Genomic DNA, 27,351 nt, shown 5'->3' on the forward strand with positions numbered 1-27,351 from the left:
GTTACAGGCGAAGAACATACAGAGTTCGCCTAGCCTTTGATAAATCTAGCCCCAAGTATCACTTCGCTTCCCACAAACCCCAGTCTTTCAACTGAAGGGTAATGGAGAAAAAGGAGTAACACAAAGGTGTAGAGGTGCCTGAGGTTTAGTAAAAAAATAATGGACTTAAAAAAAAGGGCGGGGTCGTGGACTCACCATATCCGGAAAGAAAGAAATTTATCAGGTAAGCATAAATTTTGTTTTTTTTCCCCTAAGATATGGTGAGTCCACAACGTCATCAATTACTGTTGGGAACCAATACTGAAGCTAGAGGACACAGATGACTAGGGAGGGACAAGACAGGCAGACCTAAACAGAAGACACCACCGCTTGAAGAACTTTTCCTCCAAAAGAACCCTCAGCCGAGGCAAAATATCAAATTTATAAAATTTTGAAAAAGTATGCAAAGAAGACCAAAATGCAGCCTTGCAAACTGATCTACAGAAGCTTCATCTGTGAAAGCCCAAGAAGAAGAAACAGCTCTTGTGGAATGAAGCATAACTCTTTCAGGAGACTGCAGCCCCACAGCCTGAAAAACAAACAAATTAAACTTCTCAACCAGAGGAAAAAGAAGTAGCAGCAGCTTTCTGATACAGAGAAGACAAACAAAAACAGAAGACTGGCGAAAACCCTAATTGCCAGTAGAAAAATATTAAGCATGCACAACATCCAAAATGTGCACACATGTTCCTCAAGAGATAAGAATGAGGACAGATTCTCAAACAATATTTCCACTTAGGATAAATAACCGCCATATCCAAAATAAGATAAAGCGAATCACACTGCAAAGCCGAGAGTACCTAAACTCAGCAAGCAGAAGATATAGCAAAAAAAAGGAAAACTTTCCAAGATAAAAATGTAAAATCTATGGAATGCTATGGCTCAAACTGAGCCTGCTGCAAAACCTTAAAAACAAGGTTAAAGAGCTCCAAGAGAAGAAACAGACTTAAACACAGGCCTGGTACTAACCAGGGCCTGACAAAAAGAGTACACATTTGGCACATCCGCCAGACACTTGTGCAAAAAAGGGATAACGCAGAAATATGACCATTCAGAGAACTGACTGACAAACCGTCCTCCAGACCTTCTCGGAGAAAAGGCCAAACCCCTAGGAATCCTAACTCTACTTCCAAGAGTAGTCCTGGGATTCACACCAATAAGGGACAAACCGTCCTCCAGACCTTCTTGGAGAAAAGGTCAAACCCCTAGGAATCCTGACCCTACTTCCAAGAGTAGTCCTGGGATTCACACCAATAAGGGAATTTACCCCATACCTTATGGTAAAGGTTACCAATAACAGGCTTGCAACCCTGAATCATGGTCTTAATGACTGATTCAAAAAACCCACGCTTAGACAGATTCAACATACAATCCCAAGCAGAAAGCTTCAGAGAAATGAAAGTTGGATGAAAGAATAGGCCCTGAATTAGAAGGTCCTTCCTCAGAAACAACCACCAAGGTGGAAGAAATACATCTTCGCTCGGTCTGTATACCAGAACCTTCAAGACTATGCAGGAACTATTAAAAATATTGCTGCTCACTCTTATGTGATACGAGCAATGATTCATGGAAGGAGAGCAACTGAGGAACAAGGATGTCAGACTGAAATCCCAAGGAACCGCCAGGGTATGTAACAGAGCAGCCTGCTGATCTCTTGACTTTAAAAAGTAATTTGGAAGCTTGGCGTACTGCCTTCTCGAAGTTTAGCACCCCCCATTTTAGGGTTAACCAGAAGAATACTGGATGAACAACAAATGTGAGCATCCGCCCACTGAACAATCCACACCAATCATGGCAAAGGAACTCCAGGTTCCTCCACTGAGATTAAATTATTCAACTAGAACCTGAAAAAACATGTAAGACAACCGAGGCCAAGCCATCAGAGCATTGAAGATCGCTCTCAACTCCAAGATGGTTATGGGGAGAGCAGACTCCTCCCAAGTCTATAGTCACCAACCCAACAGACTGGTGTCCATGGTCACTACTGCTCAGGAAGGTCTCTGAAAGCATATGCCCCAAGACAGATAATCCTGAGCAAACCACCACAGGAAAGAATCTCATGTATTGTTGACAGATCTAGGTCTATCCTCCGAGACAGAACCACATGATCCCCGTTCCACTATCTGAGCATGCTTAACAGCAGACTCTCAGATGGAACCGAGCAAAGGGATGATGTCCAATGAAGCAACCATCAGACCAATTGTCTCCATACATTGAGCCACTGAAGGGCCAAACAGTAGAGTACAGATAGAGGCAGGATGAAAGAATCCTTGATTCTTTGACCTCTGACAAAAATATTTTTAGATATAGGGAAACTAATATAGTCCCTAAGAAAATGACCCCTGTAGCTGGAACAAGGGAACTCATTTTTAGATTCACTTCCCATCTGTGGTAATGAAGAAAGACAACAAGATCTCTGTATGAGAATTTGCTTGTTGAAAAAATGGCACCTGAACCATTATGACGTCCAGGAAGGGCATCACAGCAATTCCCCGAACCCTGATCACTGCCAATATAGCCCTCTCTGGGAACCATGGCAAAGCCAAAGGGAAGAGCCACAAACTGAACGTGTTTGACAGAAAGACAAAACTCAAGAACTTGAAAATACACGTCTTCCAGGTCTATGGTCACCATGAACTGACCCTCCTGGACCAAAGAAAGAATGGAACCACTAGTTTCCTTTCGAAGGACGGCATCTGTTTCTCTGTTCTTGTGTCACCAGAGGGCTTTCTCCCTAAGACAACTTGTTGAGACACTTTAGGTCTACCATAGGATGAAAAACTCCCTCTTTTTTGAGAACCACAAACAGGAATGAATAGAATCCTAGACCCTGGTCCCTTACAGGAACTGGAACTATCACTCACAGAGAAGAGAGGTCCCAAACGCACCACAAAAATGTCTCACTGTTATTTGGCCTGCAGATAAAATTGCAAGGTGGAACCTGCCTCTAGGAGGAAAGGTATGAATACTATTTAGTAACCCTGAGATACCATGACCGCAGCCTATCTGGGATATTTTGTATCCATGTTTGAAGACAAACAGAGAGATTCAGCCCCTTGGACCGATCCAGGATTGGGGAAAAACTCCTTTAAGCTTATTCATCTTGACTTGTGGTAGAAAAAACCCTTTTCCACCCGTAATATCAGAACTATTCCTGTCATATAAGGACCAAACAAGATCTTCCCTTGTAAGGAAGTGTCAGAAGCTTGGACTCAGAGAAAAAAAAATCCACTGACAGCTAAGCCAGATATCTTGGATCCCGGCTTAAAAACTTGCATTTTAACTTCAGACATAAAAGAATTGGCTAGCTTAAGAGCCTTAATTCTGTATTGGATCTCCTCCAAAGGAGTCCCTACCAAATTGGAATCAGACAAGGCATCGCACCCATAAGATGCCGCACTTGACACAGTGGCAATACAAACTTCCATGTAAGCCTCCAGCTTAGTCCATTGATCCAGAAAAGAACAGCTATCCTCTCTAGGAATTGTAGTTCTCTTAGCTAGAGTAAAATGCCCTACTATTTTAGGCACCGTGCCATGATATTTAATGAAGACAGCGACAGGAAACATCATTTAAAAAACAGGAAACAAAGAAAAAAGAATCCCTGACTTCTCCCATTCCTGTGAAAAATCTCCTAGCACAGTCTGGAACAGGAAAAACTTCCACAGAGGAATCCTAATATTTATAAAGTTTACTAGATTCATTAGGATTGACAACGACATGTGTATCGGAGTCGCTCCAAAGTAGCCAAAACCTCCTTTAACATACACAAAGGTGTTCAAGCTTAAATCTGAAAGATACTTCTTCAGCATCAGATGAAAGAATTATACTGTCCGAATATGAGATTTCACCCTCAGAGGTTACTGCTGTATCCTCCTCATTCGATCTATTAGGAAGGCAACCAGAGTAGCAGTAGGTGGAACAGAAACCTTACTATCTGAATCTCTAATTTTCCTCTTGCGATAATGCCACAGATACAGCAGAAGATAGCTGGTCAGTAAGATCTGCAGGCAAATAACTCCTCCACAGGGCACTATATGTGACGCCACTGAGGCTTGGGACGTAGAGGAGAAAGCTGTGGCATTGCCTGAACAACATCATCCTGAGAGACTATAGGCTCAGCAAACAAAAAGGAATTTTTTATTTTTTTTTAAATTAAAGATTAATTTAGACAAGCAAATGCAGAATTGTAATGACAATACAAATAAGATCTCCAGACGCAGCATTAAACATTTTATTCATAGCAGCCTCCTGCTCTATGACAAAATGATAGAAACAGAAAAAGAATAAAAATATATTTATTAGAATACCGGCCCTTGAAATGTTATCATGAATTTAACTACTGGCCCTTTAACATACAGAGCACTAAGGACAACTATCGGCCCTTTAAAACTCTGCACCTCCGCATTAGACTGAGGTGTTAATCTCAAAGAAGAGAAAACTGACACTGGGAGGAAACATGCTAAACAGCAATTTTCATGCTGCTAGGTAGATAATAAGCAAGACAGCAGCAATACCAAGTCGCTCAGACTTGAACATTACAGTGTATTTCCCTAGCATTCACTCTCCTGAAACAACTAGCTGCGATAACCTCATAGAAGCAGCCGATGTCGCAACAGAGGAAGGAGATCACGTAACCGGATTGGAAGGAGCTGCGCCATTAAGAAAAGTGCGCCCTTCCAATCCGGCTCAAAGTGAAAGTGAAACTCAGAGACTAATGGCGGAATAGACCGCTAAGCTAGTCTCACAGTGCCAGAAACAAATGTAACCACCCCAAGTGAGATAATTCACAAGCCTCTTGCGTCTCACGCTCTCATAATAAAAACAACACCTTATATGTTGTACACGGAGAGTAACGCAGCATGTCCGCTGCTGAAAGAGCTCTGGGGGGAAATGAATATGTTTCCTTAAATCAGCCCACAAGTAATAAAGGGGGATATGCTTTACTATATACTATACCCCAAGTCTCTAATGTCACAAAAAGCAGTGCCTGCACTCATCCTGAAAATATCCTTACCGAGGATATTATGTGTCCCAGAACAGTCTCACATACCCAGAAGACAAAAGGCACTTACCTGCAGTCTGGCCGTCCGGCAGGAGGACAGCTTACATGGTATGAGAGGAAGCCACTCCTCAGAGAGACCTGTAGAAAGAGAAAGAACAGAGTAAACCTACTCTAGCTTTCTATACCAGGGCAGCAACATGTTAGGAAAACACAGCGAAGCCCACTTCACAAGTTCCTAACTGTTTAAAACCACCACTGCTCTACTGAAGAGATTAACATGGAGTACGGCTAGACCCAATCTAGAGAAAAAAAGATCAGAGTAAACCTACTCTGGCTTTCTAAAATAATAAAATATTGATTGAAGATATTTTATTTTTCTTCAGGCACCTCCTCCTTGCACTGAAGGCAAAGAGAATGACTGGGGTTTGTGGGAAGGGAAGTGATACTTAACAGTTTAACTGTGGTGCTCTTTGCCTCCTCCTGTTGGCCAGGAGTGATATTCCCCACAGTAATTGATGACGTTGTGGACTCACCATATTTTAGGAAAGAAATACCAACATGGTTCATTACAGAATAAACATTAATACATCAAATCATAAGGTGACTGGTTAAATATATTATATAGTATCAGGATTACCCAAACTAATATTCAGAGCTATTTAAGAAAGTTCTCTACTATCAGTAAAATGTCTGGGGTCAAAGAATGTTCTTATAAGATTTGGATTCGTTTTGAAGGCTGCAAAATATTACACTTCAAATATGAATGCAAAATATGGGGATAATTATTAAACTATTTATAATATTTTCTAGCACATAGCTAGATTATATATGAGATAAAAAGGAGTTGTAAAGTGTGTATTCTCATGCACATGTGTAGTTATTATTATTATTATCGGTTATTTGTAGAGCGCCAACAGATTCCCTCCCCAAATTTACACCAGGTGGCAGCCCAGATCCCTGTAATTTTGCATAATTATTGTATAAAACACCTCAACATGCACACGTGTAGTTCCCCAAATTTATAATGGGGGGCAGCCCCGAGCACTATCATTTTGTATAGCTATTATATATAGCAATCATATAAAACATCTGAGCATATTCCTTAATGGATTTAACATTTTTTCTTACAGGCTTTGTTCATTGAAATAAACATTCATGACATATATAACTGATGTTAAACATTTGACGTATAAAATACTATAAACATTTTACTTTAAACAGCAGCAAGATGTTGTCAAACATTTACAAACTTACAGGTTCGATAATAGCTGGCTCTCCCTTTTGTCCTTTTTCCCCTCGAGCACCAGAAATCTAAAAACAAATTATGTAGCATTAAAAAAGTGCTATTAAAATAAAATAACGTGATGGTGAAACTATTTCATCTGGGGAATACAATATAATTTCTAATGACAGCACATACATGAGGTCAGAAAATAAAACACACTCTATATGATGAGCTTAGAAACATGTGCCCATATCACGATTGTGAAACGATCAAAGGAAACATATTTATCTTTACAGGACAACAGATGTGAACCCATCTTTAAGGAATCTTGGACCTCAAATGTTTTAATTTAGCGCTAACTCTTTAGGGACATGTGTTTGTAATATTTTTATGAGCTGCTTCCTTTGTAGTTGGGTTTTGAAGGTCTCTAAAAACACACAGAGTTAGATGAGAATCACGCTCTCAGTAATAAAACTCAAATAAGGGCAGATCCCTGGGGACAAAAATGCTAAATACATGTCATTTCCTATTCTATATTGTGAGCAGATGGATACTGTAAGGAGTGAAAGCTTTTTTTTACAAAAATAATCCCCTCCCCACTCTTCCACAGGATATTGTCATATACTTTAATATAGAAAAGTAAATGTTGATGGCATATAACTGCTAAAAAAAATGTTTCCCTTGATATTCTATCATTAAAATGTTCTATTCAATATATGATTAGATTCAAATATAACATTCTAAGTTAATTCCCATGTTTACATTGAAATCTAAAACAAATGAATGTTTGGGAAATATCTGACATTTATAAACAAAGAACAAATTAGGCAAGTATTAATTATTTAATGAATGTGCTAAAAAATTAGTTTATTGCTACCACCGACCTAGCACCTTAATCCATTACAAACCTCATATTCAGTGTCCTGGTTGGCTGGCATACCACCCAAGCCATTGTCAGAGTCTGGGATCTTATCGCTATAGACGTACTCGTAGTCATCTCCATTTATAGTCTCTTCAATGAAAGCCCCATCTGTATCACCTTCTCTGTTAACTGATGTACCCTAAAATAATAAGGACATTTAAGCTTTCTAAATTTGAATGGCCTGTGAATAAATGATGGTAAAGTGCACACTAAAAAAATGTAATTTTATGGTGTCTAACAGACATTTTACAGCAAGTAGACCACCAAGGATTATAATTGGGTTGATAGTTCACAGTGTTAAAAATTACATTGAATGAGCTAACTGCGACAATGGTGCTCGTAGGAATCTCTCCAGTCTCTTCTACATTTGTGTCAACCTCCGACTCTGAGTCTATGTCTTCATAAGGTGGTGGTGTGTAATACTCTTCCTGAACAACTTCATAATTATAATCATATGGTGTAGGGTTTAATGATTGGTTTTCTACTTCAGTCTCAACTACCGCCTGTTCAGTTATCACATTCACTGGGGCTTCAGTGGGAGCCGGGGTTTCTTCCTGTTGAAACAACAAAGTTCCTCGTCATCACAGTCTGATGTAGATTATTATGGAAACATTGTATCAAATTAATAATTCTAACACATTAGAAATATATAGATCTTAATGATTATTTTACAAGAGATTAGACAAACAATACATTTTGGAGTCAACAAAGGAAATGAGAACACAAGCATATGACTTTACCTCCTCAATCTCTGGTTCAGGCCTTAATACCTCTGCGTTATCCACTGCTGGTTTGGTGGTGGTAATTTCTGTTTTCTCGCCTTCCACATCTTCATAGTATGGATATTCATAATAATAGCCTTCCCCTTCGCCTTCTGCTGGATCAAGGTCCTGCAGCAGATATACAAAACCTCAATCCCACTTAATGGCAAAGGTTATACCCGTTCCTAAACACCTGATCTCTTCCATTTACCATAGAAAAACTAGGCAACTAACATCTGCACATTTTGCTGAGAACATTGCAATGATATACAATGATTTGTAACAAATTGTCCATCCTTTGTTCCATCCTCTACCATAGTTGTGCTATCTTCTCCCTAGTTTTTTATACCCTCTCCATCCTCTCCCTACGTATCTGACCCTGCACATTCTACTTCCAGAGAAAAACTAATACTGTTGTTATACTCTCTGGTTTATGCCATAATGTAGTTTTTGGAGTCACAATGGGGGGGGGGGGGGGGACATTTTCATAACCATTCAAGGCCTTTCTGGGTTTAAAAGGACATGAAACCTAAAATATGTATTTTATAATTCAGAGCATGCAATTTTAAACAACTTTCCAATTTACTACTTTACCTAATTTACTTTTGTTCTTTTTGTATCATTTATTGAAAAGAACACCTACACAGACTCAGAAGGAACAGTGCACTACTGGGAGTTAGCTGCTGATTGGTGGCTGCACATATATGCCTCTTCTTATTGGCTTACCCAATGTCACGCTAGCTCCCAGTAGTGCATGGCTGCTCCTTTAACAAAGGATACCAAGGAAATGAAACAACTTTGATAAAATTTAATTACACTGGTAAGTTGTTTAAAATTTTATGCTCTGTCTGATTCATTAAAGAAAAAAAATAGGTTCCATGTCCCAGTAAAGTATTTCTAGCACAGTGTACTATTGATAAATCTAGTGTTCTGCGGCTACATGTCGTTTAATACTCTCTTTGTAGCCACAAAATGATAACACTTTATTTCCAGAACTACAAGCACATAAATCAATACTTTATGGCCCAAGAACATACAAGTATAAATGGACACAATAACCAAGGTTTGTACAGGGGTTATAAAGCAACCTTCAAACCTAAAAGGACAAAATAGTCAAAATTTTAATGTTCATGAGAGCATTTCAGTTCTGCAATATAGTTGTATAAACAGAAATGCATCTAGTAAAAGCTATCCATTTTTCAGCAGTATACGCGCATGAGCTGTGCATGCTAAGTGCGCATGCATTAAAACATCCCACCTGCACAGATAGTTGTCATTGGCTTATATGATGTAGGCTGAATCATCACAGACAGGATATACGTTAACGTTGGGTCTTTGAGATACTGGTTTTGTGTCAGATGCATAGGGCATTATCAGCATATGTACATATGCCCCTGAAACAGTGATAGTTTTTAATAGAGGCACCTTCTTTTTCCAATACAATTGCAAAAATATTTTAATTTAAAATTGAAATGCACTCTCATGCACATTTGTATGTATCATTAATAGTAACTATCTAGAGTGTCCAGACTGAAATGCTGAGGGCCGCACAATAAACCAGAATTCCATTCTCTCTGCATGTAGCCTGTCCAAAATAATTGACCGTGCTCTCATCATAATAACTGCAGAGCAACATATTTGTGTATTATATTTTATTGATATGACAGAGGTATAGGCATACCTGTCCCTTTAGTTTTTTTGTATATATATATATATATATAAAATCATTTATGTAGAAATCTCTACTTGTATATACTAGAATCACAGTAAATCATTACACCACTATTTAACGCTTAACTTTCATAGGTTGGTTAGCACTGCGCTAACTTAGCATATGAAATATTGCACACTAGTGCATAGCTATCAAGGTAACTATACTAACATTTAACCCTTTTTTATCCTCTACTCACATATTCATCTGGGTTGGGGTCCTGAGACTGAGGAGCATCGGGAACAGCAGTGTCACAGTCTGGGCTGTAGTGTACGCAATAATCCGCAGCAGCTTTAGGGTCTGGTACAATAAGTAGTTGTTGGATGTCTCCCTAAAACACAATAAAGAAAGGAAATTTATATTAGTGCAATCAATATATATGTAAATATATATATAAATAAATATATGTATATGTAAAAAATATACATATTCCAACACACAGAAAGAAATTGTTTCTTTACAAAACCATTTTAAATGTAATTGTTTCAAGTTGATACTTTTTATATAACACAAAGACAATGTGGTATTCTTTGTAGTTGATAAGATATAACAGAAGTATATATGTTGCCGAATGTATGGTGTTATGCAGGGACAGCCTTAGCGTTTGTGGGGCCCTGGGCAAGACAAATTTGTAGGGTCCCACAGCCCAGCATTCTTATTTCCCTCCCCTGTGTGCCCTGCCCCCTTGTATGGCCCACCCCTGTCCCAACATTTATTGTTTCCTATATAAAGAATAACACAATATATTACACTTCTGATAATATAAACTGTTAATTTCCAGCGAGGGCAACAACATATTGCAAAATTATGCCATACAACCCTCTCTGCCAACCAGTGGTAAAATTAAGCCAGAAGAAATTATACCTGGGCGTATACAGGTCATAATAAACTGAGTTAAAGGGGCAAAACCCTATTAGAATGCTAATTTCCACGAAATTTATAACCATCCCTAACTTAAGCAGAAGAGATTAAAGATACAGAAAATGTTTTTTTAATTTTAAAGCTAGGATAAGTTAGTTACAATATGACAATAAAACTACAACTTTAAACTTATGGAATCACTTATCTTAAAACAAAAACTCATTGATGCCAATTTTATATTCATGCAACAAAAATGATTTATGGAATTATAAAAAAGATCTGCAAGCAAAATAAATGCTTTAAACGCACTTGCAACTGTCATTTTGTTAGTAAAATATGCTGTGTTCTACAGTCCTGAGACACACCCCTTAAAATGCCACTTAAATGTTGTTTATCTTATTTGCTTTGGCCAATTAGATACAGTGCTCCTGCACACATCACTCCAGTGCATCATGTAGAAGCGTCAGGTATTCCAGTGAATGCACTGCAGCCTCTCCAGGGAAAGTGGAAACACTACAATTTGCAGAGTTAAATCCATTCTAAATGTGTATGGCAAACATTTTATGGGAAATTAAATTTTGAGTTTGATGTCACTTTAATTTTCTGTGTCCTAATAAGGATATTTGCCAAACCAATTCAACTTCCAAAAGCAAGAATGCAGCTCAAGTAGCGGCTACAAACCACTAAGGAGAATTTGAAGTATGTACAAACTGAAAACAAGAAACCTCTAGCTTGGTTGGAGTCAGGCCAGACAGGTCATTTAACCATACAATAGGCTTATTTATATAAAAATAAATCACCTCCTAGCTATTCATAACACACCCTTAAAGGGACAGTTTACTCAAAAATGTTCTCCCCTTTAATTTGTTCCCAATGATCCACTTTACCTGCTGGAGTGTATTAAATTGTTTACAAGTAGCTCCTTTACCCTTATATTGGCATTTGAAATTGTTAATTTAGCATGTGGTATCCCCACCTATTCTGAAAGTTTGTGGCCGCACGTACCAGCTATAGATAAGCTTTGTAAACACAGCCAGCAGAAGAAATTACACTCCCAGTGTGATAAAGCAGAGATAAAGTAATAAAATGTTGATTTTCCATTGTTCTCTCAAAGTATTGGTGATTGTTTTAAGGACAGATATAAGATAAAGACACATGTATATGTGCACAATGTGATACAGTAATGAGATCTGATTATACCTACAAGCTCAACCCATTTTATTAGGCTGTGGCTTCAAAACACAAAATCAGAGCTTTAATATACAGAAATAAACTTTAAAAAGCAAATTTTCATACATTTTTTACTCTGCAGTTGGTAAAAAAAGCAATTGTAAACCCATTAAGGGAAAAACTATTTTACAGTATATACTGTCCCTTTAACATTACACAGGGCATCCACTTCCATGATACCTACAGAATATCCATGGGCGTGGTAGCTAAAGGGTTAACAAAAACATAAAGTGAAACCATTTTCCTGCAATAAAATTTAATTCTAGAGGTTGCAAATTCAGGGGTTTTATAGGAAGTGAAAAAATAAGGTGGGCGGATAGGTTTTTGGGTAAATGTTTCTAACCAGGAACAAATAGGAAACAGATGTTAAATGAACATTAACTAGGTAACCACAAAATTCTTCTGTAACAGATCAATGGTAAATGAAATTACATTTTTGTTAAGATAATATTCCCCATTTCCCCAGATCACTTAATTTTGTGCTGATGTTGGGAGTACTGATACGTTATTTTGTCCTCGGTTAATATTATGTTTTCAACGCTGAGAATGGACAAGATCCTGCACAAACTATCAGGTTTCTATGTACCTTACTTATGTAGTATTTTAAAAACAGTGAATTCAAACGCTTTATGTAAATAGACAGAAAATATATGAACAATCACTACTTTTATATATGTGTTAAAAAAAAACAGCTACAGTTGCTGATTTAAATTAAAGGAGACACTCAATGTTTTGTGTCTAAAAAAAAATAGTGTTTGCAATTTCATTAATAGTGGATTTGATACAAGAGTATTTATTTCAAAGTACAGTATATTTATATATTTTTTTAAAGATGGGGATTTTTTCTTGTCTGAACTACCTGTAAATCAGAACTCAGGAAATAGCAGAAACATCTGCCCATTTTCAAACGTACCCCCATTTATGAAATACTAATCTGGTTTATTAAAGGGACATTCCAGTCACAATTTAACTGCACATAGATGAATTACATTTGTGAATAGAAATATGTTTAAAATATTCATGTATTGACAAAAATGCTTCTAGTAAAAATTATCACGGTTTTCATTTTTCTCTGCACGTGCATGTGAAGCATAGCTAGATATTCTCAGTGCACCAGCATTTTAAATAATGTAGCTGTTCAGATCATCACTGGGGCTGGTATTATATCTCTGAACAAGTACAGTGTATAAAATGCTAGTGCACGGTGGATATTTAAATACACTTTTGAAACAGCTATAGCTTTTATAAGAAGCAGGTATACTTATCCTTTTATATTACAAAAAAGCTGCTATTCAAAACTGAAATACATCCGTGTGGATTCCAATTTTGTATGAAATGTCCCTTTAATGTTGCAGTAAAATTATGCCATGGCCTGTTTTAAAAGTGCTGCTCCAATGTAAACATAAAAATGTTTTATTTAATTAGTGTTTCATTTTAATTGTATTGGCTACTAAGGGGTTAAACACAGACAAAGGTGAACAACCAGTGCCCTCTCATGCTGTCAGAGTGTGGTTGTATGATCTATTTATTTGCCACCTTTGATTGGCTCTCTAACTATATGCACTGGCAATGCACTGTGTATGAGTGTGTATTCCACACCTTAGAAATGGTTAAGCACAGTAAGACAAAGGAACTGGTTTATAAGTAAAAACGATCCGATTAAATAAAGCATTTCCTATTTACAGTTGAACGTCCCTTTAAATACATATCTATACTAAAGCTAAGACCAGTTACAAGAAAGTCCCTAATGCCAGCTTGTTGCAACATGCTGATAAAGAACCCTTCAGAGATGTCCTAAGCTGTTGATGGGCTGGGGAGTTTAGTGGAATGTGACCTCTGCCCTTTAACAGTCATATGTCATACTAATGACCAGCTGGTAAAAATGACACATCAGGGTCAGGAAAAAATCTCCATGAACCATATTTCCCTTCAGTTCTTACTCTTGAAACAGCTGCACACCATAAATACTTAAGGCCAGCGTCTTGTTGCCCTCAATGCTATAGTAAAACTACAATTAAACTGGGGCAATCTGCAGAATTCCAGACATCCAATATAGAGAAATGACATCAAATACTTTTTATTTGGCCCCCAAATCGTGATCTCTGACCTGTCCCTATACCTCATGTGAGCCATGAAAAACCGCAGTAGATTTTATTTAATATTGAAAAACTAAAGTGCATATATATTTATTTGTATTGTATCATTAAAAATACAATGCACTTTTATTATTTATTTTGCCTTTTTTTTCCATGTAATTAAGAGTTCTGATTGTAGCCTAAAAAATTCCAAACCTCATCCTCTAACATCATACACAGTTATTGTTGGATTTGTGTTGGAGCTCAGTCATTTAAAGCTATACATACTCATGGGGCTTTTCAAAGGCTGTGTCCCTGGATTACAAACATGTAACTTTAATTTCTCTTTAAAGGGACATTAAACACTAAATAATTGCTTAAATGTTGTATTGAAAGCACAGATTAGCCTAAGAATAATGTGTATTTGTAAAAATTATATTATTATTATTATCTAATGTCTAAATAGCAGTGGGTGCCACCATATTGTAACTTAGTTTTCCTTTTCTACTGAGGCCAATTAGGAATGGTTATAAATGGCTTACTAGAGTGTGCAACCAATGACTGTGTGGAATATAGCTGTGTCTGCACAACCATGTTTAACAGGAAGTAGAAAGCCCACAATATTCAGAATTAAATTACAGGAAAGGAGAACAAAATAAATAATGAAAGTATATTGCAAAGTTGTTTCACTACATGTAATTAAACCATTTATGTTAATATCCTGTAATGTTTAATGTCCCTTTAATTATTGGATGAGGAAAATACCTGTTTTATCACTCCAACGTGACATATAGTGGTTTAATACATTTAAATTGGCATGTCATCCTTTACATTTAACTTGATTTTTGTTGATTGTGAGGGACGTTTAAATTTAGAGCCATTCTCAATTATTATTCTAAACTGGATATATATGATTTTAAAGGGATATGAAAGCCACACATTTTTAGTAGTTCAGACAGAGCACACCATTTTTAAAAGGTTTCCAATTTACTTCTATTATCAAATTTGCTGCGTTCCCATGATATTCTGTGTAGAAGATACACCTAGGTAGGCATCTGTAGCACTACATGACAGGAAATAGTGCTGCCAACTGGTGCTCTTGCAAATGGATACAATTCTGGCAAAATTGCTGCCATATTGTGCTCCAGAAATGGGCCAGCCCCTAAGCATACATTCCTGCGTTTAAAAAGAAAAAGATACCAAGAGAATGAAGACAATTTGATATTAAAAGTTAGAAAGCATAACACATGTAACATTTTTTCATTTAATTAATAGGAAAGTTTCCTAGAAATTATAGAAGCAGAGCGCAGCCTTCAAGGGAAACGGTTTTGTCTCTTACACAAAAGCCTACACTTCTGTAATTCAACAACTTGTTAAAGATGTCAGGTTCCCTTTTAAACAAGTAAAATCACTGAGCTTGCCATGTCTAACAATAGAGATTTTATTACCGTGTTCTGTACACCGCAGAAGAAAATTGCAGATCTCTGCTTTTTGTAACAATGCTAACATATCATTTTGTTTTCCACTTTTATTTAACCTCCTAGCGCTCAGAAGAACATTTGGTCCTTGAATTTATATACAGAAGGACCATATTATGGTAATAAATAATGATGAAAAAGATTTATACAACAAAGAAAGGTGAATAGTACAAACTCTGCAAACAATTGAATTAAAAAAAGGTGTAATCTTACATCCAGAGAGTAAGAGAATAGAGGTAAAACAGAACTCAATCGGTTTAAGAGCCCTTTATTTGTATCTTGATGTTCGATTAAAAGTGACGAAAGTTTACAAATGTATCTTTTGATACCAGTGAGCATTTTAGTAGACCAGTTTTAAAGAGAAATCAGATCAATATTTGGAACCTAATTGATTGTAGATGCAAGTTAAGGTTACATCATCACCCCAACCCCCACATGCCTGATTGTCTTGGGGTCACGCTTGACTCAGATCTTTCTTTCTCTCCTCGCATCCAGTATTTAGCCAATTCCTGCCACTTCTACCTTAAACACATATTCACTTTCCTGCCTTGACTATTGCAACTTCATCCTCTCCGGCCTCCCTAGCTGCTGTCTATCTCCCTTACAATCCATAATAAATGCCTGTGCCAGGCTGATCTTCCTTACAAGTCGCTCCTCATCTGCTACACCTTTCTGCCAATCCCTTCACTGACTTCCTCTAACCTCCAGAATAAAACACAAAATCCTGGCTCTGACATTCAAGGACTTCAATAACACTGCTTCCCTCTATATCTCTGACAGTGTCTCCAGATATTCTCCCTCCTGTGCCCTTCGCTCTGCTCATGACCTCCTTTTCTTCTACTCTTGTTACCTCCTCACTTTCCCGCCTACAGGACTTCTCCAGAATCTCTCCTATTTTGTGGAACTCTCTGCCTCGCTCTACAAGACTCTCCTCTAGTTTTCATAGCTTCAAATGCTCCTTAAAGACTCTTCTGTTCAGGAATGTGCACAATATATGCTATCCTTTCTTACCTCATTTCCACTCCTCCTCTCATCATTCCCTTGCTTCCCCTTAGCATGGGAGTCCATGAGAGCTGATCTACAACAGTGCAACCCTTAACAGGGCCCTCTACATATTTGTCTCCTATTAATGCTACCTTGCATATTAGACCTATGTTTATAGTGCTGTGGAATCTGTTGGCTCAATACAAACAATAACACAATTAACGTCTTGGTCAAGCTTGTCAGAACTCCTAGGCATATGTTAGCTAATAGTTTTCAACTTTTTAAGCCTTGTGCACCCAATGATAATAGCACATACCACTCTTTATATCTATTTGTTAAAGGCAACTCCATGCATACCCAAGTACTGTCTTTTATTGGCTGAAATGAGCCGCCAGATGTACAGAGCAAAAATGATAATAAAATCCCACATGACCAGCCAAGTAAACACCCCATGACATTACATTCTCTACACTGCCCAATGAGAAATATGGTCATTACATTTAATTAATAGATATTATATTATTGGATCTAGTCATCTGATGAGACCATCATTGTCATCACCAAATCTCTCCACTATAACTCATGATAAATAATCTTTTACGTACATGTTTATGATCCTGTTACCGTGGCACTTGTTTATTCAACTTCATAAAACAAATGTAAGAGAATCATAGTATATAGTCAGTAATGATAGTAATGTTTCAACTACTAACCAGACACTAATATTCTACACTACACTAATATTTTAAACATTGTATGTGAAAATGATCATGTGGCAAATTATACACTTATCTTATCCCCATAAGAACAAACAGGTGCATTCAAGTCCACTATAAGAGCTGTATTTTACATAGCATTCCAGTCTACTATAAGACCTGTGTTTTACATGGCATTCCAGTCTACTATAAGAGCTGTATTTTACATGGCATTCCAGTCTACTATAAGACCTGTGTTTTACATGGCATTCCAGTCTACTATAAGAGCTGTATTTTACATGGCATTCTAGTCTACTATAAGAGCTGTATTTTACATGGCATTCCAGTCTACTATAAGAGCTGTATTTTACATGGCATTCCAGTCTACTATAAGAGCTGTATTTTACATGGCATTCTAGTCTACTATAAGAGCTGTATTTTACATGTCATTCCGGTCTACTATAAGAGCTGTATTTTACATGGCATTCCAGTCTACTATAAGAGCTGTATTTTACATGGCATTCCAGTCTACTATAAGAGCTGTATTTTACATGTAATTCCGGTCTACTATAAGAGCTGTATTTTACATGGCATTCCAGTCTACTATAAGAGCTGTATTTTACATGGCATTCCAGTCTACTATAAGAGCAGTATTTTACATGGCATTCCAGTCTACTATAAGAGCTGTATTTTACATAAATAATCTTTTACGTACATGTTTATGATCCTGTTACCGTGGCACTTGTTTATTCAACTTCATAAAACAAATGTAAGAGAATCATAGTATATAGTCAGTAATGATAGTAATGTTTCAACTACTAACCAGACACTAATATTCTACACTACACTAATATTTTAAACATTGTATGTGAAAATGATCATGTGGCAAATTATACACTTATCTTATCCCCATAAGAACAAACAGGTGCATTCAAGTCCACTATAAGAGCTGTATTTTACATAGCATTCCAGTCTACTATAAGACCTGTGTTTTACATGGCATTCCAGTCTACTATAAGAGCTGTATTTTACATGGCATTCCAGTCTACTATAAGACCTGTGTTTTACATGGCATTCCAGTCTACTATAAGAGCTGTATTTTACATGTCATTCCGGTCTACTATAAGAGCTGTATTTTACATGGCATTCCAGTCTACTATAAGAGCTGTATTTTACATGGCATTCCAGTCTACTATAAGAGCTGTATTTTACATGGCATTCCAGTCTACTATAAGAGCTGTATTTTACATGGCATTCCAGTCTACTATAAGAGCTGTATTTTACATGGCATTCCAGTCTACTATAAGACCTGTATTTTACATGGCATTCTAGTCTACTATAAGAGCTGTATTTTACATGGCATTCCAGTCCACTATAAGAGCTTTATTTTACATGTCATTCTAGTCTACTATAAGAGCTGTATTTTACATGGCATTACAGTATACTATAAGAGCTGTATTTTACATGGCATTACAGTATACTATAAGAGCTGTATTTTACATGGCATTCTAGTCTACTATAAGAGCTGTATTTTACATGGCATTCCAGTCTACTATAAGAGCTGTATTTTACATGGCATTCCAGTCTACTATAAGAGCTGTATTTTACATGGCATTCCAGTCTACTATAAGAGCTGTATTTTACATAGCATTCCAGTCTACTATAAGAGCTGTATTTTACGTGGCATTCCAGTATACTATAAGAGCTGTATTTTACATGGCATTCCGGTCCACTATAAGAGCTGTATTTTACATGGCATTCCAGTCCACTATAAGAGCTGTATTTTACATGGCATTTCAGTCCACTATAAGAGCTGTATTTTACATGGCATTACAGTATACTATAAGAGCTGTATTTTACATGGCATTCTAGTCTACTATAAGAGCTATATGTTACATGGCATTCCAGTCTACTATAAGAGCTGTGTTTTACATGGCATTCCAGTCTACTATAAGAGCTGTATTTTACATAGCATTCCAGTCTACTATAAGAGCTGTATTTTACATGGCATTCCAGTCTACTATAAGAGCTGTATTTTACATGGCATTCCAGTATACTATAAGAGCTGTATATTACATAGCATTCCAGTCTACTATAAGAGCTGTATTTTACATGGCATTCCAGTCTACTATAAGAGCTGTATTTTACATGGCATTCCAGTATACTATAAGAGCTGTATTTTACATGGCATTCCAGTCTACTATAAGAGCTGTATTTTACATGGCATTTCAGTCCACTATAAGAGCTGTATTTTACATGGCATTACAGTATACTATAAGAGCTGTATTTTACATGGCATTCCAGTCTACTATAAGAGCTGTATTTTACATGGCATTCCAGTCTACTATAAGAGCTGTATTTTACATGGCATTCTAGTCTACTATAAGAGCTGTATTTTACATGGCATTCTAGTCTACTATAAGAGCTGTATTTTACATGGCATTCCAGTCTACTATAAGAGCTGTATTTTACATGGCATTCCAGTCCACTATAAGAGCTGTATTTTACATGGCATTCCAGTCCACTATAAGAGCTTTATTTTACATGGCATTCCAGTCCACTATAAGAGCTGTATTTTACATGGCATTCCAGTATACTATAAGAGCTGTATTTTACATGGCATTCCAGTCTACTATAAGAGCTGTATTTTACATGGCATTCCAGTCTACTATAAGAGCTGTATTTTACATAGCATTCTAGTCTACTATAAGAGCTGCATTTTACATGGCATTCCAGTCCACTATAAGAGTTGTATTTTACATGTCATTCCAGTCTACTATAAGAGCTGTATTTTACATGGCATTCCAGTCCACTATAAGAGCTGTATTTTACATGGCATTCCAGTCCACTATAAGAGCTGTATTTTACATGGCATTCCAGTACACTATAAGAGCTGTATTTTACATGGCATTCCAGTCTACTATAAGAGCTGTATTTTACATGGCATTCCAGTCTACTATAAGAGCTGTATTTCACATGGCATTCCAGTCTACTATAAGAGCTGTGTTTTACATGGCATTCCAGTCCACTATAAGAGCTATATGTTACATGGCATTCCAGTCCACTATAAGAGCTGTATTTTACATGGCATTCCAGTCCACTATAAGAGCTGTATTTTACATGGCATTCCAGTATACTATAAGAGCTGTATTTTACATGGCATTCCAGTCCACTATAAGAGCTGTATTTTACATGGCATTACAGTATACTATAAGAGCTGTATTTTACATGGCATTCCAGTCTACTATAAGAGCTGTATTTTACATGGCATTCTAGTCTACTATAAGAGCTGTATTTTACATGGCATTCCAGTCTACTATAAGAGCTGTATTTTACATGGCATTCCAGTCTACTATAAGAGCTGTATTTTACATGGCATTCCAGTCTACTATAAGAGCTGTATTTTACATGGCATTCTAGTCTACTATAAGAGCTGTATTTTACAAGGCATTCCAGTCTACTATAAGAGCTGTATTTTACATGGCATTCCAGTCCACTATAAGAGCTGTATTTTACATGGCATTACAGTATACTATAAGAGCTGTATTTTACATGGCATTACAGTATACTATAAGACCTGTATTTTACATGGCATTCCAGTATACTATAAGACCTGTATGTTACATGGCATTCCAGTCTACTATAAGAGCTGTATTTTACATGTCATTCCAGTCCACTATAAGAGCTGTATTTTACATGGCATTCCAGTATACTATAAGAGCTGTATTTTACATGGCATTCCAGTACACTATAAGAGCTGTATGTTACATGGCATTCCAGTCCACTATAAGAGCTGTATTTTACATGGCATTCCAGTCTACTATAAGAGCTGTATTTTACATGGCATTCCAGTCTACTATAAGAGCTGTATTTTACATGTCATTCCAGTATACTATAAGAGCTGTATTTTACATGGCATTCCAGTATACTATAAGAGCTGTATTTTACATGGCATTCCAGTCCACTATAAGAGCTATATGTTACATGGCATTCCAGTCTACTATAAGAGCTGTATTTTACATGGCATTCCAGTCCACTATAAGAGCTGTATTTTACATGGCATTCCAGTCTACTATAAGAGCTGTATTTTACATGGCATTCCAGTCTACTATAAGAGCTATATGTTACATGGCATTCCAGTCCAGTATAAGAGCTTTATTTTACATGGCATTCCAGTCTACTATAAGAGCTGTATTTTACATGGCATTCCAGTCTACTATAAGAGCTGCATTTTACATGGCATTCCAGTCCACTATAAGAGCTTTATTTTACATGGCATTCCAGTCTACTATAAGAGCTGTATTTTACATGGCATTACAGTATACTATAAGAGCTGTATTTTACATGGCATTCCAGTCTACTATAAGAGCTATATGTTACATGGCATTCCAGTCCACTATAAGAGCTGTATTTTACATGGCATTCCAGTCTACTATAAGAGCTGTATTTTACATGGCATTCCAGTATACTATAAGAGCTGTATTTTACATGGCATTCCAGTCCACTATAAGAGCTATATGTTACATGGCATTCCAGTCTACTATAAGAGCTGTATTTTACATGGCATTCCAGTCTACTATAAGAGCTGTATTTTACATGGCATTCCAGTCTACTATAAGAGCTATATGTAACATGGCATTCCAGTCCACTATAAGAGCTGTATTTTACATGGCATTACAGTATACTATAAGAGCTGTATTTTACATGGCATTCCAGTATACTATAAGAGCTGTATTTTACATGGCATTCCAGTCCACTATAAGAGCTGTATTTTACATGGCATTCCAGTCCACTATAAGAGCTGTATTTTACATGGCATTCCAGTCCACTATAAGAGCTATATGTTACATGGCATTCCAGTCCACTATAAGAGCTATATGTTACATGGCATTCCATTCCACTATAAGAGCTATATGTTACATGGCATTCCAGTCCACTATAAGAGCTATATGTTACATGGCATTCCAGTCCACTATAAGAGCTATATGTTACATGGCATTCCAGTCCACTATAAGAGCTATATGTTACATGGCATTCCAGTCCACTATAAGAGCTATATGTTACATGGCATTCCAGTCCACTATAAGAGCTATATGTTACATGGCATCCCAGTACAATTGATAAACCCATAATAACCCAATTATCACAAGCTTTTCACTACACTTGCTGCAAGATAACATCCCCTATACTTTGCATGGAACTATTTTGCAGCAGTAATTCAATCCATCGTATTGTAATGCAGCACAAGGAGCTATTTTTTATTTATTCTCTGGCATTACAATGGGGACTTAGCATATCTACTCTTTTTCATACCAATACACAAAATATTCACTTAGTATTTCCTTATATATATTAATGAAAGTATATGATTTACAGCAAGTAACTACTATTGCACATCATATGTTTGCTATATACTGGCTGGGAGCTATTTGATTTATCTGTTTACTTTCTGCTATCAATTAACTGAAACAATCTGAAATATACATTTTTATTGAAGTCCTCTATGTCTATAATTTGCTTGTTATAACAATGTTATGTCTTGCACTAAGCCCAAACATTTAAAGAGACAATGTGGTCAATTTTCTAATCTAATGTAGGGCATTTCAAAATTAATTAAATGTTTTGTTTTAATTATTATTTCTTGTGTATGTTTTCTTGGCAAGTTTGAAGAAGTGTGGCCCCAGCAAAATTAGAGAGGTGGGATTGTCCGTATCAGCGAATGATCATAAGCAGGAAATACACTAACAAATGACACTGCTTTCTTTAATTTAAAGGATAATTAAACATAGTAAAATAAATGACATAATCAACAAATGCATATTAAAAAGGTCAACACCGTAAATCTTCATCTGAATTTCAAGAGAGCACATTTCAAACGTTCCTCCCATTTCCCTGCCTCTTGTATCATGTGACAGCCTTAAGCCAATCAAAGACTAATAAGTATACACTTTGAGATCTTGCAGGTGCTCATTAGGAGCTGGTTCGTCAGAAAGAGAGCATATAAAAAGATTATGCACACTTTTATGACTTTTTTTATCTATTGCATGCTATATCTGAATCATGAAATTGTAAAGGGAGAAAAAAAAAAAATCACATTTGAGATGTACATGGAATTTACATAGAAGCATTTCTGCATAAAAATGCTTCTAGTAAAAGTTATTAATTTTTCAGTGGCATACGCAAATATGCTATGTGGGACTAGAGCATCAGGATTTAATATTATGCCTGTCTAGTGGTGTTTATAACATCAGCAAATACTTTATTTGTGTCATTTAAGCTGCTGATTTTGACCTTTCTATCCATTTCAGTTTGAGTTTAGTGCCCCTTTAAATTGAAATATATTCACAACATGCTTATATGCATGATATAACTATTTAGCGTATAATATCCCTTTAAGTAATATATTTCAGCCTTTACAAGAATATGCATCTAGTTTCCAGGAGTGAACCCTGACATTTATTTAATCTATAGGGCTTTTCAGTGGTCTGTGCATCATAAATGGATGTAATTGTTGTGTGCGCTGACCTGCTAGGTCCTGATCTGGCTCCATAGCCTGCGAGGGAGATGGAAAATCTGACATTTGTCTTTTGTTACACAAATGGAAAATGAATGAGTGAAAGATAAATGCTATGAGTATTATGCATAACCTTAGCTTGTATTACCTTCTTAGAAGCTGTGATATCACTTGAGATTATACTTTAACATGTTTAATTATATGTCATAAAAAGCAAACTTTGTAATATATTTTCATTATTTATTTTGCCCCTTTTCCAATATTTTAACTGAAAATTGTGGTCTTTCCAATTCCTGCTTAAAGGGAAACTAAACCATTTTTTTTTCTTTCATGATTCAGATAGAGCAGCAATTTTAAACTTTCTATTTTACTCCTATTATCAAATTTTCTTCGTTCTCTTGCTATCTTCATTTGAAAAGCAATAATGAAAGCTTAGGAGCCAGCCCAATTTAGGTTCAGCACCTGGGTAGCCCTTGCTGATTGGTGGTCAAATGTAGCCACCAATCAGCAAGCGCTATAGGGTGTTGAACCAAAAATGGGCCAGCTCCTAAGCTTACATTCCTGCTTTTTCATTGGCAGCCCTCAATGATTAATAGACACTAAAACATTACACTTTTTTCAATATTTTAAAAAAAAAAACATAATAAAAATGCATCTGCATATTACTTTGAATATCTCATTCTACCTAGCATTTATTTAGGACTAGATTACAAGTGGAGCACAAAAATATTAGCGCTAGTGGTCCTTATTATTGCTCAAGTTAAATCAATAGCGATTTCGTTTTTGAGCTCACATTATAAATTAAAGGTATTTCATTTTTGCTAGAGAGCGAAAGTCTAGGGCACGCTAACAATTGGTTAGCAGATATTGCATGAGCACCAAATTCCTCACATAATAGACTTTTATGAGGGTGCGCTAAATCGCTAAACTGAATGTGCGCTAAACTTCTGTTCAGCTACTGTATAGAATTGAAAGATAAGTTATAACGCGCACAATTACATATAAACATCAGAGCTCAGAATTAGGGGCTTTCCCTCTCAAACAGGGACAGTTGAGAGGTCTGCATGTTTAACGTCCCTTCAAGGATTTGTGCTTATAGTAAAATAAATAAACATGACACCATTTTTTAATTTACATTCTGTTTTGTTATATCTAAAATATCATGGAGCTTGCTTTGTAAAATATAAGTGTTATAATTTTGTGAAATACCACAAAAAAACTAATTTAGTCTAAAACAATGGACTTGACAAATCTTGGGAGCAAAATGTTTATTTAAATAAACACGTGTATGCCTAGATCATTAGTTCATATTATAAAACAATCAGCCATCGTTTATGCCTATCAAATATAGGAGTTTAGAGCGGAAAGAGAAAGCTCTTTAATATGTTCGGAATTCTAAATGTGACCATCAAATTTAGATGATATTTGTTCCTACTACAAAGTTATATCTAATATCAAAATCTTAATAAATGTGAGTCAGAAATATTGAATATTTACCATCCTCAATGGAAAGATTTTTTTTTTAAAAATGGAAACATTTCAGTATATCCAACATGGACAAGAACAAACGTGAAATTGTGAGAAAAAGCTATTTATCTTGGCAACTTTCTGAGATAGGGATCAGAAAAGAATGAAAAAAATGAAGGTAGTTTCTATAAAAAAGGAGCACATCAGTACTTAAGCACACACTCTATTCACTTAATGGAATTCATTTAAAGGGACAGTCTAGTCCAAAATACACTTTCATGATTCAGATAGAGAATGTATTTTTAAAAAAATTTCCAATTTACTTTTATCACCAATTTTGCTTTGTTCTCTTGGTATTCTTAGTTGAAAGCTAAACCTAGGAGGTTCATATGCTAATTTCTAAGCCCTTGAAGGCCGTCTCTTCTCTCAGGGCATTTTGACAGTTTTTCACCACTAGTGTGTTAGTTCATGTGTGTCATATAGATAACACTGTGCTCATGCACGTGGAGTTCAGGTGAGCCAGCTCTGATTGGCTAAAATGCAAGTCTGTCAAAATAACTGAAATAAGGGGTCAGTTTGCAGAGGCTTAGATACAAGGTAATCACAGAGGTAAAAAGTGTATTAATATAACTGTGTTGGTTTTGCAAAACTAGGGAATGGGTAATAAAGGGATTATCTATCTTTTTAAACAATAAAAATTCTGGTGTAGACTGTCCCTTTAAATAAACATGAAAGCAAAAAAAAATATTTCATTATTCAGATTGAGAATTTAATCTTTAAAATGTTTCCAATTTACTTCTGTTATCAATTTTGCTTTATTCTTATTTTATTCTTTGTTGAAGATAGATCTTGATAGGTAGTGTGCACATGTCTGGGGCACTACATAACAGGAAATAGTGCTGCCACCTAGTGCTTTTGATAATGTATAACATTGTTGCATATAGTACTGCAGACACGAGCACGCTCTTGAACTTACCTTTCTGATTTTCAATAAAGGACAACAAGAAAACTAAGAAAATTTGGAAATAGACGTCAATTAGAAAGTTGTTTAAAATTGTATGTTTTATCTAAACCATGAAAGAGAAATTTTGGGTTTTATATCCCATTAAATTCTTCTGCAATGTGATGGATCTTGCTTAGTTGTAAATGTGTGTAGAAAAAAGGACTACAAAATAAAGATGCAAGAACTCGGACCTTTGAATGTATGAAGGTTGGCTGGTAGAGGTAGGTGGGCAGAAATGTATAATTAGTGAGCTTGTTCAATACGCTTTTACCTTATTTATTTCCACTTTAATTTCAGGGACAATATTTCTATTACTCCTAGGAAGACATTACTGTATGAACACACAAGGTTACCTAAATATATTACTTCCAAAAGTCTCCTGATTTAGGACTCACAATTCTAGCCCTGGTCCTACATATCGTATCTAGTTAACTGCAACACTATCCCCAAACGTCTATGAAAAAGGGATTTTTAGTTCCATATCTTGACTTAAGTATGTAAGGTTGATAGTGAATATAGAGGCGCAGGTCCTAAAGAATTCTTTTTCTAGTGTTCCAGTTAAAGCTGAGGATAGAAAAACTTGGCTTTGATTTGTGTAGATCAACACTTAATAATTAGTGCAGTATATTTACTATGAAAAATTCAGAGTCCAGCTTGATCGGTTGTCACCAGGCTCGTCGCTGGACCATACATAAGTGTGTTCAAAATGGTGCATATATATATTCGCATAACTTGGGGCGAACCTGGTGCCCATGGCGGTTCCGCATATTTGTAAATACTGGTTACCATTAAACCAGAAAAAGTTATGTTTTACTATGAACTCTATAGACAGAACAATGAATTCTAAAAGTGAAGTTGATAGATCTGCATCTTACCCTAGCTTCCATTTTACTGCTTCTATGCCTTTTTGGTGGTCAATGATAGAATAAAGAGAGGTCACATCCATTGTGAGCCAGGAGTACCCTGATTCCCATTTAGTATTATTGAGTAGATTTAATACGTGTTTAGTATCCCAAAGGTAAGACTTAGCTGTTTGTGCGTAAGGTTGTAATAAGTTATCTATGAAGGCTGATTACAAGTTATGGAATCTATCCCACTAATAATAGGTCTACCTGGGGGTTTTAATGGATTTTTGTGAACCTTAGGGAGGAAGTAAAATATTGGTGTCTTGGATTCAGTTTTATATAGAAAAGAATATTCTTCTTTGGAGATAATGTCCCTATCTAAAGCTTGTAATAAGACCTCATTTAATTCTTTGGTTAATTTCTTTTTGGGGTTATCTTTAAGTATTTGGTAGGTGTTCGTGTCTGACAATATCCTATTTGCTTCTTCCATATAATAGTTACGATCCATGACAACAATGCTGCCCCCCTTATCTGCC

General features: G+C 36.2%; 1 protein-coding gene across 2 annotated transcripts in view; it reads right to left on the bottom strand.

The window, feature by feature from the left end:
• LOC128643237 (collagen alpha-1(V) chain) overlaps positions 1–27,351 on the bottom strand; it is a 236,618-nt gene that overhangs the window by 130,706 nt on the left and 78,561 nt on the right. For both annotated transcript variants that reach the window (XM_053696224.1, XM_053696223.1), the window contains exons 5-9: positions 9,863–9,994; positions 7,932–8,081; positions 7,500–7,745; positions 7,178–7,330; positions 6,299–6,355 (exon numbers count right to left, since the gene is read on the bottom strand). In XM_053696224.1, coding sequence (XP_053552199.1) covers positions 6,299–6,355; positions 7,178–7,330; positions 7,500–7,745; positions 7,932–8,081; positions 9,863–9,994 — 738 coding nt within the window. The remainder of the gene's footprint in view (positions 1–6,298; positions 6,356–7,177; positions 7,331–7,499; positions 7,746–7,931; positions 8,082–9,862; positions 9,995–27,351) is intronic.

The sequence above is a fragment of the Bombina bombina genome, chromosome 12, assembly GCF_027579735.1.
Source record: "Bombina bombina isolate aBomBom1 chromosome 12, aBomBom1.pri, whole genome shotgun sequence".
NCBI lineage: Eukaryota > Metazoa > Chordata > Amphibia > Anura > Bombinatoridae > Bombina > Bombina bombina.